This window comes from Alnus glutinosa, chromosome 4 (genome assembly GCF_958979055.1).
Source record: "Alnus glutinosa chromosome 4, dhAlnGlut1.1, whole genome shotgun sequence".
Lineage (NCBI taxonomy): Eukaryota > Viridiplantae > Streptophyta > Magnoliopsida > Fagales > Betulaceae > Alnus > Alnus glutinosa.
Genome location: NC_084889.1, coordinates 34,964,488 through 34,979,115, shown reverse-complemented (window position 1 = coordinate 34,979,115; position 14,628 = coordinate 34,964,488). Strand labels below are relative to the sequence as shown.

Below are 14,628 nucleotides of genomic sequence, written 5' to 3'. Positions count from 1 at the left end.
TAAAATTTTGACATATCAACATGAGACTCGTGGGAGTATGTCTATTTAAGGTTTAGAGACGACCCTTGGCCCTCATTTTTGGCCCTTTTCACTTAGAAATCCTAGAGGATAGAGAAGGGGGGGGGGGGGGGGAGAGATTTTCTTAAAGGTTGAAGTTCGTACCTTCAAGAGAGTTATACCCGATGCCTTAATCTCGTTTTATTTTCATGTATCAAGTTTCTTTACTTCATGTTTAGCTTCTGTTTAAGATGTATTTTCGTAGCTGAATGTGTGATTTTGATGTTAGAAGATTTTAGGATGATATTTAAATGCTCGATGGTGATTATAGGGTTAGGAAGTTGTAATCCAAAAGCATAATCTCCAGTTCAAACTTACTTACGACGAACTTGGAACGGACCTCTAGGAAAAAATTCATTACTACAGTAAAAAGTAGCCCGTTCAAACCAACTTGAAACAAAGCTCTTTGAAACACATTTTACTGTGCATCACAATGGCCCGTTTGAACTCGAAACCTTCCAGTTTGAATTGAAGGCTTGAAAACTAACTTTTTCCTAAATTTTTCGAAGTGTTGCTTTTCATCATTAATTCTAATACTTAATCAATTTAATTATGATAAACTCTTTAATTATTCTCTTGGGTATTACAAAAGCTGTGAAAATATATAGTATTCCCCATAAGCCTCTCATTCTTTATTCTATTTAGATCAAGAGTGAAAACTACCATCATCTGTAACATTTCTCCTAACGAAAAAAAAAAAAAAAAAAACCTAGTCCTTCAGTAAGCAGCTAGACAACTTAGTTATAGGATATGATATTACAATCATAATCTAAATCGACATGGCATAGGGTTAGAGAATTAAGGCTTGTTTGGCAAAGTTCTGGAAAATGATTTTCACTTTTCAGATGTTGAAACTCTCTTCAAAAATTAGTTACTCAAACTAGTTTTCAGGTGTTACCCCATCACTAACACACTTTTCAAAACAAACCACAAACATTTTTTTTTAAAAAAAATAAAATACTTTTCAAAAAATAAAACATAAACACTTCTAAAAAATAACTAAACACAAAATTTTATTGGATAGCTTCTTTTTTTTCTTTTTTCTTTTTTTAAGGCCTACATACAACACTTTCTTCAAATTTTGACTAAAATAAAATAAATTCTATATTTTTACATTTTTCAAAACTCAATACTCAAAGCAATTAATTCTCAAGATTTGACAAAACTAACTCTACGTTCGAGATAAAGTAGAGACACAAATTAGTAGTATTTACTATTACATTCAGGTCTTTGTTGTTGACTTGGAATACTCAATTTAAATTTATGAATCATGCACATCATTTGTTTTGTAGCTAGATGATTTTTTTTCTCTCTCTCTTTTGTGTGTGTCTTAAAAGATTACATTCAAGGGTGGATTGATCAATTAGAAAAAAAAAAAAAAAGAAGAAGGGTGGATTGATTATGCGTATAATAAGCTCATAAATAAAAATATTATAAATATAATGAGAGTGTGAAGAGTTCAATACTTTTCTTTAAAAAAAATGTAATTTAATAGTTTTTTTTTTTTTTTTTTTTTTTTTTTTTTTTTTTTTATAAATAAGAGTAAGTGAAGTAATTTCGTGTTAATTATTTTTTAGATAACGAGAAGAACCTATACATGTAGTCTCATCAATTTGTTTTTTGTTTTCCTTTTCTTGATACCCTCACCGGTGGATCTAGGGGTGAAAATGCAGTTATTTTATCTTAATAACTGCAACTGTTATGCCTTATACGATTAGCGATTATTTAAAACTATAACCACACCGCATAACCATTTTTAAATTTAGGTATTTTGGGCATATTTTAGGGTATTAGGCCTTCATTGCACATATTTTTTAGGCTTATTTTAGATTATTTTTTTTGTCGAATGTATGGTGTCATTTAAAACCCCATATGTAACAAAGTATTTTGTATATATATGGGTAGGCGGTTAGCGGTTAGCAGTAAGTTATCGATTTTCCTATTGCCTACAAAAAACAGTTAGCAGTTAGCCGTTAGTAGGCGTTTATTAATAGCTTGCATTTTCACCCCTAGGCAGATCCACATCTAAGGAGACATTCTTTTTCTTTCTTTTTTTTTTTTTAATTTTATTATTATTATTATTTTTAATCAAACGGGAAAATGATTACATGGAAATAAAGTACAAGAAGATGTGGGCTTCCCAACAGCATACTTAAACGAAAATACAATGTTAAAGTTAAGAACAATAAATGGGAAATGAGCCAAAAATGGCCATGTTCTCTGTATTTAGGGCAAAAAGCCAAAAAAAGAAGGGGTGTTAATTATTCTCGTACATGCATTGCAAATTTGCATTTCTCAAATTGGAACACAAAAAAAACAAAGGAAAAAGTATATTATTAGTAAAAGAATAAGCAAAAGCAATTAGAATATAGTATAGAGTAGAAACACCTATACACAATTACTTCTTGCCATTTTTGGTGAACCACATTATTACTCAAAGGACTCAAAGCACCAAGCAAGCAACCACTATGTTTTAAACAATAAATTAATTCTCAAGCAACCACAATTATATCAATGTCAAATAGACCCTTAAATCCACTCAATACAAATTATAGAGAAAACAAATAAAATAAAATGAAATATTAAAAGTTCGATAATTTAGTCCCGGATTCTTTTTTTTTTTTTTCTTCTTCTTCTTCTTCTTATTCTTTAATCATGTCATGACACTTAATTAGCGAAAAAGAAAAAAAAATTGAAGATCTTTACATGCAAAAATAAGAGAAAAAAATTCCCTCCAATAAAAAAATAACTAAAATTCACTCTCAATCTTGCAATCTATCTTTACCATTGGTTTTTCGACCGAAGACAGGCAAAACTTCATGCAATCTTTACTATTTTGGCCTAATTCGCATGAAAAATCCAACCGCATGAAAATCCATAACCAACCTTCCAAAACCATGCAAGACAAAGTTTAACAAAAAAAGAAAAGAAAAAAAGAAAAAAATAAAAAATTGAACTCCACGGCTTCACTCATGTCTCTTCTGACCTGTCTGTATAGAAACGAGTAAATAAATAGATTTAAACAAGTAATAGCAGTGAAAAACCCAAAGTCGCAGCTATATACAATCACATCCTCGTAAAGCACTCGTCGAGCTTCTCGGGTAACTATTAGCATCATCTGTTTTTATTTTATTTTATTTTATTATTTTTGTAGTTCTTTGATCATATAGTCTGAGATTTTATAGGGATTCTGATCATAATTGGGTTTGCTTTTTGATGTCTATGCTCTTTTTTCTTTGGTGGGTCGGGAATTGAAAAGCTTGAGCCTTTGTTGTTCACTTTTGATTTTGAAAGCCCTAAGATACTTGGTACACAATTTCTTATGCTTACTCTCTTTCTTCTCTCTATCTCTCTTTCCTGATGGGTTATTGGTACATATAATCTCAGTTCATGTAAAGAAGTTGCTTCTGCAATCAACTGTGTGTAAAAGTGCTGTATTTTGACTAGGTTTTTATTGCTCAATTGGAAGTTAAAGCTCAAAAGATTGTGAATTTGGTTTCCTAATGCCTTTGCATTCGAAGTCTTGGTTCGTGGGCTTGTGTTTTGTTTGATTGAGATTGGAGGTGGGTATTGAAAATTTTAAATCTTTGTTACTGGAAGTTTGTTGATAACTGAGGGTAGGGTTTCTGAGCTGATTTGATAGGCGGGCAAGCTGTAATAATGGATTAGATCACGGGTGCTGTTTCAAGATGATTTTTTTTTTTTTTTGATGAATTATTTTGTCTGCGTTGTTGATATGTAATCTTCCGTGCATAGGAAATGCTTCTAAAGTCAAATTCGTGTGGGTGTGTTTGCATATCTGTTTGTGTAAAAATGTGTACTTTTGTAGGGTTTTGATTGCTTGCAAGAAGCAGCTGTGAAAGATTGTGCATTGGGTTTTTTTTTTTGCGCCAGTAGTGTTGGGTTTCTTTAGGTTAGATGATTTTTAGACTGAAAATGATGGTGAATACCGTGAATGGGGTCTTGCAAGAAGCAGCTGTGAAAGATTGTGAATGGGGTTCAGAAAGTTTCATTTGAGAAGAGGGGGTTCTGAACCCAAAAGAGGCGTTTATTTTCTGCAACCGAAAATGAATGGAAACTGTTTTTCTGCAACCAAAAGCAAGATCGTTGAGTGCTTACTGCTATTGGGCTTCTGATTCCTTCTTGTAGATTATTGGTGCCTTTGGTTTGGGAATTACAATGACATTATTGTGGTTTCAATTTGAACCCTGTATGATATTTTGATTTCATCTAATAGATCTCGATAATGTTTTTCAGTTGTGCTGAAACTGATGCTTCTTAAACTCACGATTATTTGAAGCTAGGGCCTATGCATGCGTGGATGGTGTTGTGATTACTCCTTATTTCGAAAGTATCCAGAGATATCAAAAGACTCATTTATATGTCTTCATTTCCTTGCTGTTAATCATAACATCTCACAACTTCAATGGAATTGGTTGCTTGATTATCTTCCGTACCACTCCCAAAAAAGAAAAAAGGGAAAAAGGACATTATAACTTTTGTTCTATACTCTTTTTCTCTTTCAGGTGCAAAGTAATCCGAGGAGAATGGGAAGTAATGGTGTGGACTCACTTCCTAGGGCTGATGAGGCTGGAGGTTCTGAAGCTACCATTGAGATTAAAATAAAAACATTGGATTCTCAAACATATACCCTGAGGGTTGATAAACAGGTGATCTCTGTAGTGCTTTTTTGTTACATTATTACAAGTCCCGGCCTTATGTATTTTGTGGGTGATTTACTTTGAAGTATATATTGTGAATGCATTTGTTGCTTAAAAGTTCCGTTATTAGCTAGCAATTCAGTAACGCTAAGCTTCTTTGGGTGCAGTCCATCTTTAATTGCATTAGGAGTGCTAAAATGCACTTTTAGCATATTGACATAGTTATGCTTCAGTGTTTGAGGTGGCTTTCTACAATTAATGTGTCTTAATTTGTGAGAAAACCTCGAAAAGTAACATGTATGTATTCACGTTTTTAATTTCATTTTTCAAAGCTTCTTCAGCATGATAGATTGGCAGGTTATTGTACATGAGAGTTTGTCACATGGAATTTGGGAGTTGCTTTATTTTTTAATATCCTGCAGGTGCCAGTTCCTGCTTTAAAAGAGCAGATTGCTTCTGTCACTGGTGTGTTATCGGAGCAACAACGCCTAATATGCCGAGGAAAGGTTCTAAAGGACGATCAACTCCTCTCTGCCTACCGTATCCTTTTTTCTTTTATGGCTCTTCGGCTTGCAGAAAGTGTTTTTGGCTCTAAGATCTAGCGTCATTTTCTTTGTACCTTAAGAAGCTCTTTCAATTTCTTGCTTATTTTAGATAAAGGGTTTGGTATTTATCATATGTATGGTTCAATGAACTTTACATGGCTTGTTTATCACCGTCTCCTTGCTGGTTCAATCTCCTGATGAGCTAAGTAAACCTCCCTCTTACGAAGGAGGTTCCACCAGACCCCAGGTCACAACAGAGGCACCACCTTGCTCATGTGTGTGTGTGCTTGTGCAGGTGTGGGGACATGTAACTGAGTGTCTCTATATTACAATATAGAACAGGGAGTAGGGTCATGTAGAAGTCAGAAAAAGATTGATAAAGTTACTTGAACTCCTGTTGTAGCTGTCCTGCTTTTCAGGTGGGTAAGTTTCAAGAAAAGTTCAATTAAATTTTTTATGTCAACCAAAGCGGGAAGCAATGTATTAATGACTCAGGGCTAGTAAACTTATAAACTTGGCAGTTCTTGATTTCTCTTGAAAAGTGATACGTGCATTAGATCGTGTGATCCTTAATAGGGTACTCTTCCATTCTAAAAAAACTTTGTTGCTCTAAAAATTTACTCCTGTTTTCTCTTATTTACTCTCGAGGCTTTGAGAATTTAATGAATTCTAAATAATAGATTTGTATCCCAAAACAATAAGGGTTTTGTGGACAGGGTGTGACATTCAAAATAATCAAGATGATAACAACATATATATTGTGTCCTACATGGTTAGTTAATCCTAAACCTACTTTCAACATGGATAGAAAATTTGTTCAGTTTGAAGATGAATGTTTTAGTATTAGGTTCTATTAAATTAAAGAGTAGGTCTGGCATTCCAATTGCTAATTCAGAAATCTATGTATACCCTAAATACCATCTTGCATGGTTCATGTTCCAGGTAACATTGTTCTTTCTGAGAGGTGTTGTATACCAGTAGCAAATGGTTCAGCTAAATAGATTGAGTGAATTAATTGTTAGCCTTAACCTTCCAAGTTGATTATTTTTAACACCTATAACCTATCGTGCAAGACATATTTAATACTGCCTTCCCTCTCGGCGAGTCTGCATTACATGATATAAACCTTGTTTTTGCTGGGTGTATATGAAGGGTTCTGCTCAAAATTACAATATAAAGTTCGAAAGATTGAGAAAGTCTATAAAAGAGGAAATTTGGATGCTGCCAAACACAGCCATACAATTCTACTAGGATCTAAAAAATATGGATTTTTACTGTTCTTGCTATCTTTTCATTTTCAGCATTTGAAATGAATTTCTTACCTTGACGCAAGTTAGATGTTGAAGATGGTCATACCTTGCATCTGGTTGTTCGGCAACCTATTATGCCATCATCTGAGGGTTTATCCAATCATCCAGGTATATTGTGCTTTAATGCCATAATAAAACTTATTACATAATTTAGATATTATAGTACCTTTATTTTTTATATGCTTTATAAGATAGAGCTTCTTTGTTTTGTAAGTAGAAATGCCTTTAAATGTGATGTATTTCTGTTAGTGGCTCCTCCTGATGAGCAACTCACATAAAATATTCTACTAAATAGATCCATAAAAAATATTCTACTAAAGATAAGTTATGCATGATGCCTTTATGGGTATATTTATATCTACCAATGAAATCTTAAATTTAGTTGTATTAAGTTCTGAGAGAAAAGTGTGTTATTACCTTTGCAATTGCTATCCTTCAGTAATGGCAAGAAGCTCACATGCCAATACAGGAACGAACAATCAGCTAAGTAAGAGAGTCTATCTTTGAGAGTAGTTTTTTTGTTTTCTTTTTCATTGAACACCTTTCTTCCCTGCCAGTTATTTTCCAATATCCTTAAGATGGTGCCACCATCATATTTTTTTTTTTAATGACGAGGAACCCCTCCAATACAGGGCAATTTCGTGTACCCACCATTGTTAGGTAAACCTTGGACCCCGTGAAAGTGCCCCCTCCACACGGATAGGGTAATACTCCAGCAAAGCCGGTGGGCTGGCCCTAAATAATTGTTTGTACTCAAGGGGATTTGAACATTAGACTTCATGGGACTACTATAAAGACCAATGCCCTTACCACTTGAGCCAACCCATTGGGTTTCACCATCAAATTTTATGGTCTTGGGTCCAAATTACATGACCTAATTGCTTTGAACATCTCCATGGAGTAGATGTATTCGAGAAGTTAATAGCCAATGTTGTAAGCATGCTCTACAAATGCAGTTTGATTTACTGAACAAACCCATCTCTCTCTTTTTTCTTTTCTTTTTTTTCTTTATTTTTTTGATAAGTTAAAAAAAGAACAAGAAAAATGAGATGGGTTTTTTAAGTAAATCAAAAGAGATGGGTTTGATTACTAAATTCTTAGTTTGTGACTCATTATGATGTATCTGGAGGATAAAGGCATGCCTAGTTAATTGTATGTGATCACATCAATAGATACTAATTTTTGCCTCAATTAAAGACTCTCTCCTACCAGCTATAAGCACTTTTAGGCCCAAATCAATGGCCTGATTCTTGTTCTTAAAGCAACTTCTCTTCGCACATACCCCTCTCAAACTAACACTCAATTTGCAATGTTCCCTCCCCACACCAACTAAAGATTGCATCAATGTCTCCCCAAACTATCAAAAATTTGCAATATACCCCTTTTGTCCTGCAAAAAGAAAACATGCCCTTAATTTATTTTTTTCAACAAGACAAAAATATTCCTAGAAATTCAAAAAAAGAAAAGAAAAGAAAATGTTGTGGGTCTTGCAAAGACCCATGGCCATTGTATTGGGTTTGGTGAAGACTCATAGCAGTTGCCGTTGGTTTGTCACCACTTTCTTTTTTTTGAATTTTTTATTAAGAGTATTTTTGTCATTTGGGGGACATTGCAAATTTTTGGTAGTTTGGGGGCACACTAATGCAATCTTTAGTTCGGATTGGACATTGCAAATTGAGTGTTAGTTTGAAAGGGGTATATGTATTTTTTTCATTTTTCTCTTCTTAGAGAAACGTGTGTTATGTCACTTTGGCATGTTTTCTAACGAATTATTTGGAAATGTGCTTCTCTAGATATTAACAATCCTACCCATACACATTTAATCACTTGGTTATTTATTGGAGAACCAGCAATTTGGTTAATAAATGACTCCCAGGATTCTCTAAACTTCATGATTTTGTTGACTAAGAGATTCGTGCCATCTTTTGCTGAGGATATTCTGACATTCTCAAATGTTTATTTCATCAGTTGTCTCCTGACCTCTTTTTTTTTTTTTTTTTTTTTTTTTTTTTTTTTTTTTTTTTTCTTTTCTACTCATTTCTTAATAATATTGATGTGCATGTTGTTGGTTTCTCAAAAATAGATTCACTTAGAATTAGTAAAATTTACTGCTGAATTCTATTGTTTGAAGGAACTGATCCTGCTTTAAGTACAAGCCGTGGTCAAAGTAATCAGGTAGCCCCTGGTCTTGTTATTGAAGCTTTCAGTGCTGTTCAGGGGGATAGTGTTCCTCCAGAAATCAATCGGGTGAGTCTATAACTACAGAAGTATTGAAGAACTTTTATGGTATTATTGGTGGAACTGTATCTCACGGTAATGGTTTCTCCTCTCTTATCTTGATTTCTGAGCAGATCGTCTCTGCCGTTATGGGTTCTTTTGGAATTACAAACGTTGTAAGTGGTGGTGACGGGACTGATGTCAGGGTAAAACTACTGTCTACTTCTGGGAATTAATGACTTAGCTTGTTTTTTGGACTCGGTACGAAATATTATATATGTTTCCATAGGCTGGATATAAAATACATTTGTGTTCTCTCTCCCAGAGAGTCTACCACTATTACACATAAGAAATAAGTAAAAGCATATTCAAATAAAATTTTAAATTTCTAAAGTACATGCCTTCAGAAGCTATGCATTTTTTGTATCCATAAAATGAAGAATTAGATAACTATGATAGATGGCTTGAATAAGGAGATGTATGCCACTACCTTCAAGGTCTAAGAAAAATGTAGAGTGAGTCATTTGTGGCCTACTTCTTCATCTGCATATACGCACAGATATACACGTTATTTAATTGATCTACATATTTAAGGGGAAAGTACATCGACTCAAACTACCATGGGGTTGCAATAACTCCTTTTTGCATAAACATGACAAAATTACTCCTGATAAAAACATATAGAAAAAAGACAAAAAATTCAGAAAAAAACAAAAATGCAAAAAATTTAGAAAAGTAATAAAAGAAAAGACAAAATCAGGAAAAATGATTTTTTTTAACTCTCTTTGGGGTGATGGGTGGATGCTAAAGGAACACGGTGCACAAAATCCTACCCAGCTTCAATCTGAACAAACTGGCGTGAGGGGTCCGCTTGATAGATTTCACAATACTTACGGACTTCCATCAGCAGTTTCTTTGGGACCTCTGCAGCCTCCTGTAAGTTTGAAATCCCTTGTTTGCTTTAATTATATTTATTTTTCCCCTGATTTACTGTATATATATATATTAAATGAACTTCGTGGAAGCCTGTTATGGTTGAATGGGAAGTATTGGAGTAATATTGTTGGTTTTTGTAGGTAATTCAAGATTCTTTGACTACTCTATCCCAATATTTAAGTCTAATGAGGCGTGAATTTGATGCCATTGGTCAGTTAATTTTCCATTTGTCATCATTATTTTCATATTACAATGTTTATAATGTTTTTCCATATCTGTTCCTCCTGCAAAGCTGGTTCTTTGAGACAGTGGTGACACATTTTACTGGCAGGGAGAGGTGGGGGAAACAGTGCTCAGGCGGCTGCCACACTGCCTACAGCGACAGTACAAGAAGGGTTTCCAACGCCTGCATCCTTGGCAGAAGTCATGCTATCGACCAGGCAAATGCTCATTGAACATGCAGGAGAATGCATACTTGTGAGTTCTCGAGACACTTTATCATCTTTATATATTCTTGAAAATGAATATCTTGGTGTTACATGATTTTTGAAATTTTTGCCCGCGGCTATACCTGTTAGGAGTTTGTTTTCTCTATTAATATCTACTCATATTTCAACATTCAATTGCTCGAGGGTTGATGAATCTTTTATTTTATTTTCTTTTCTTTGTCCAAGAATCTGTATTTCTTGACATGTAGAGTGTTTATGATCTTCTCACTGTTTGGAATTCTTCTGATAAACCAATAATATTTTATATGTTGGCAGCAACTAGCTAGACAACTGGAGGATCAAGTGAATGTGACTGATCCCTCAATGCGGTTAAGCACTCAGTCTAGTGTCCGTAGAGCTGGGTTTCTTATTCATAATCTAGGTGCACTTCTACTTGAACTTGGTCGTACAACTATGACATTGCGGCTGGGTCAATCACCGGTAGGATTATTCGTGTTTCTGGTTTGTGGCGTCTTCTCAATTATGCCGTCACCTGCGCTTTATGTGTTGCTATGATCAATTTCTAATGCAGTCAGAAGCCGTGGTTAATGCTGGACCTGCAGTTTTCATATCCCCATCTGGTCCTAATCCAATCATGGTTCAGGCAATGTTCTCACCTTATTATTGGTTTACTTATTAAAAAAGAATCTGTTTACGGTTGAAAACAGTTCTATATCTGCTGATTGAACCTTACATGTCCAGCCTTTTCCTTTTCAACCGGGAACAAGCTTAGGTGCCATCCCCATGGGAGGTGTGCAACCTGGCCCCAGCTTGGTTAATGGACTTGGTACTGGATTTGTTCCGAGGCGTATTGATATACAAATAAGAAGAGGTACCGTGTAATATTTAAGACTTGGCTATTTAAAATCCATGTTCTGTTTGAAGAAAATTATGTCCCTAATAGATAGGTATTCGTTTTACCGAAAGGTTCTTCAGCAACTACACCAAATGTTAATCGTGAGGAACATAGTGATACTCAGCAGCCCTTTGGGCACAGAAACTCAACAACAAATTCTGGTGGTGAAAATCCTATTATTACATCAGCTTCAAGGGTCTCAGAGGGTCCATCTTTTGGTGGAGAGTCAGGAGTACAGGTGGTACCGACTAGGACCATGATTGCAGCAGTACCTGGTCCCTTCAGTCGCCTACCTTCAGATTCAGCTGGTAATTTGATAGGTTTATACTATCCAGTTCTTGGAAGATTTCAACATGTGGCTTCTGGACTTGTGAGTGGTGAACAGGGATCTCAAGCATCTGGTGAGCGCCATTCTGCTGGCCTCCAAACTGAGCAGCAGACTGATTCTGCAGTACAACAGCATAACCTAGATGGTCCTGCTAGAGATGGTAATCTGAACATTCTACTATTCAATAGATTAAACATTTCCTGGAAAATTTGAGTTTGTAGTGTTGGAATTCTATTTTGGTGGCATATCTTGCAGGATCGTTTCCAACTCCCTATTTAAGACAACAGGAGCCATCCAATGCACGCAGTGGAAATATCAACATTGTCTCAGCTGATCGGACCCAAAACAGCCAGGAGTCTGATGGACATCTACCAAGTAGTGTTATGCAGTTCTTAAGGACCCTCTTTCCTGATGGTGAAATTCATGTTGAAGAAGCCAGTTCAGAGGGAACAGGTAGAGGTGCGGTCTCTGATCATGTAGGGGCATCTGGTGGTTTTGTGAATGCACCAGAAGCTGAACCGAGAGCAAGCGATGAAGGAATATTTTTGTCTAATTTGCTACATCAGATCATACCCTTAATATCGCCACAAGCTGGTGCAGAGCCAGATGCTAGACATACAGAAGCAGCAAACGCTTCTGAGAATACAATGCCTCGAGATTCTTCCACCCAGGTGAGCATGGTTCACGAGCCTGGTCATGGTTTTTTTTATTTCTCATGTTTCAACAAACTATGGAGTTTCTTGTGATTTCAACCTGTAATGCTCTTTATTAAACCAAATAAAGCATAAATTCGTGAGTCTTGCCGTCAAGCAAAATTCCGATTTACCACAAAAAATAATAATTATAGTAATAATAATAATAATGCTAAAATTATAAAATGTATGAAGAGAAGCAACATAATGAAATATTTGCAGGCTGAGGACTCTGATGTTGGGACGTCTCGTCGACCAAATGATAGTGAAACAAGCCCTCCAAATTCGAAACGCCTAAAGGTACTGCTGCTGAACCTATTAAGCATATTGAATATGGTATGGTATTTCTTCACTTAGCTGGATGGATTTGTTTAGTGTATGGTATAATGCATTTAAACTGCTATTGGAGACATACTAAGTGGTAACCGGGTTGTCAAAATTATTCCATCAGACTGATTTTCTGGTTTTGATAATCTGAGTTGATAATCATAAGATTTTGTGAGTGAGTTTCTACATTAAAAATTTCATTTTGTTTAAGAAAATACAGGAATCAATGACTTCTATAAATGCTAGTTAAAAGCAGTTTTGAGAAAATAGTTGACAGACTTTTCAAAAACCAAGCTTCGGTTAACTTAACAACCTAAGAGTCCGTTTGGCCCTGCGATTTTGCAGGTCATGGTTCATGTTCAAACAAGATTGCGAGAATGTCTCGTTTGGGAGTGCGTTTGAAAAAAAAAATGACGGTTTGAAATCATAAGCAAGTGGTGCGCTTTTAAATATGCGCGCTTTAAAATGCCGAATTGCGATTTTACCGACGCTTAATTGTGTTTTCATGAAAGTGATATTTTGTCAAAACCGCTTTAAACCAAACTGACCCTAACTGAAAAAAGTGGATCTTTCATAACGTAAGTTTTATTATTCAAAGCAGGATTTATTGAATTATAAGTGGAAACTATACCACCACCACCACCACCACCACCCCCACTAATAATATTTTAATGGTAAAAATGAAGTGCACTGTGCACCGCTTCTGTTAAAAAGAGTCGATTTCTGGGTTTTGCTTGAAATCAATTCCTCTGGACGAATAATTTTGAAAGGGAGGAGGACTATAACTTTTGCATGCATACGCCAAAGAGTTCTATATAACATGTCTGCCTTTTATTGTCTAAATGTGCTTAAATCTCTTTTAACTCTTCAAATAACACTAAGCTTTCCTGGATGCAGACGGAGTGATGTCATGAGACTGGTGTCTAAGTGATGCTACCAGCCAACGTAGTTCTTTTTTCTTTTCTCTTTTTGCCTTCTCGAGCGGGAAGTTGTGAAGTAGATAGTTATTGGAGTTATAGGGGATCCGGATACTCTCTCAGACAAAAAAAAAAAAAAAAAAAAAAACTTGTTTTCTCTTAGACAGTATAATTTGTTGGTGCTGGAAGACTTATAAATTGGATTTTATTTCCAATAGAGCTATTTGTTTGGGATTTTTATTTCATTTTTATGAACCCTTTTCAGTGCCTTCGTTTCTTGGTTTGAGTCCATCTCAACTTAATTTGGGATCACACTCAGAAGTGCATGCTTGTATCAAAATTCTCTAGCCTAGCTTTGTATTTACTACCATTTATTTATTTTCCGGGGCCATCGTGTATTCAAGTAAGCGTATTTTTTATTTTTGGTTTGCGAAAGTGTTTTGATGCAACATAAATGTTAAGCGTATTTTAAGTGGGTTCATATTTGAGAAAACCCAAGCAGATGATAGTATATTTGCTTTGCTTATTTTGAGAAAACCAAAAAATAGATGTAGAGAAAAAGAAAAGAAAAGAAAAGATATTGAATGTGGTCACTCTCATTGGAGGAGAGGGATGATTGTACGGCCATCCTCGCCTATTGTAGTTCAGTGAATTGAACTTCATGCCAAGACCAATCTTCAATTGATCGGCTCTTGGGCTTGGGCCTATATAACTATAGGCCTCTTTTATTAGCCCATAACCAATGAAGCCCAAATTTCTCCATACCAAAACATGGTGTAGATTTATGCACACCGTGCTTCACATAAACAATCTATATATCTCAACGAAATCGAGAGTATTGTTAGAAGAACATAAATTAGCTATAGATCAATGATTCAGGGTGGCGTAGTGAGTTGGTAATAGTAAACAATAATAGAATTACAACTATTTTCAAACCAAGATTCTATCGTGGAATCGAGGCAATTAAAAGGAATAGAAAATCACTCATTGAGTATTTCATATTGATAAACTGATAAAGATATATAAGCTAGAGGCTAAAGCCATCTTAATAGGCTTATATAAAGCTTAAATTCGAAACCCTAAAATATAATAATAATAATAATAATAATAATAAATGAAATAAAAATAATTGCAGTACAAATATTACAAAATGACAAATTTTGCCTAGTAAATGTTGGAATTATGAAATGTTCATGAAATACAAAATTGTAGCCCTCTGAATAAGCTTTCCAACGCCACCAACTTGGTCTCAATCTGATGTTAGAATCAGAAGATATGATTTTTTATTTTTATT

At 34.9% G+C, this 14,628-nt stretch overlaps 1 protein-coding gene across 9 annotated transcripts; it reads left to right on the top strand.

The window, feature by feature from the left end:
* The first annotated feature begins 3,036 nt into the window (after positions 1-3,036).
* LOC133865705 (ubiquitin-like domain-containing protein CIP73) lies at positions 3,037-13,574 on the top strand. 9 transcript variants are annotated; one of them, XM_062302145.1, is made up of 18 exons: positions 3,110-3,158; positions 3,317-3,365; positions 3,505-3,620; positions 4,584-4,727; positions 5,141-5,258; positions 6,601-6,681; positions 8,705-8,820; positions 8,925-8,996; positions 9,601-9,726; positions 9,867-9,936; positions 10,052-10,203; positions 10,491-10,655; positions 10,747-10,818; positions 10,917-11,046; positions 11,142-11,558; positions 11,654-12,069; positions 12,313-12,390; positions 13,315-13,574. In XM_062302145.1, the coding sequence occupies exons 4-18, from the start codon at positions 4,605-4,607 to the stop codon at positions 13,321-13,323; spliced, it is 2,145 nt and encodes a 714-aa protein (XP_062158129.1). In that variant the 5' UTR covers positions 3,110-3,158; positions 3,317-3,365; positions 3,505-3,620; positions 4,584-4,604; the 3' UTR covers positions 13,324-13,574. The 9 variants fall into 9 exon arrangements, with proteins under 9 accessions (XP_062158131.1, XP_062158129.1, XP_062158134.1 ...); XM_062302150.1 differs by lacking the exon at positions 3,110-3,158 and having other exon boundaries at positions 3,183-3,365; positions 11,151-11,558; XM_062302149.1 differs by lacking the exon at positions 3,110-3,158 and having other exon boundaries at positions 3,187-3,365; positions 10,058-10,203.
* Positions 13,575-14,628: the final 1,054 nt, after the last annotated feature.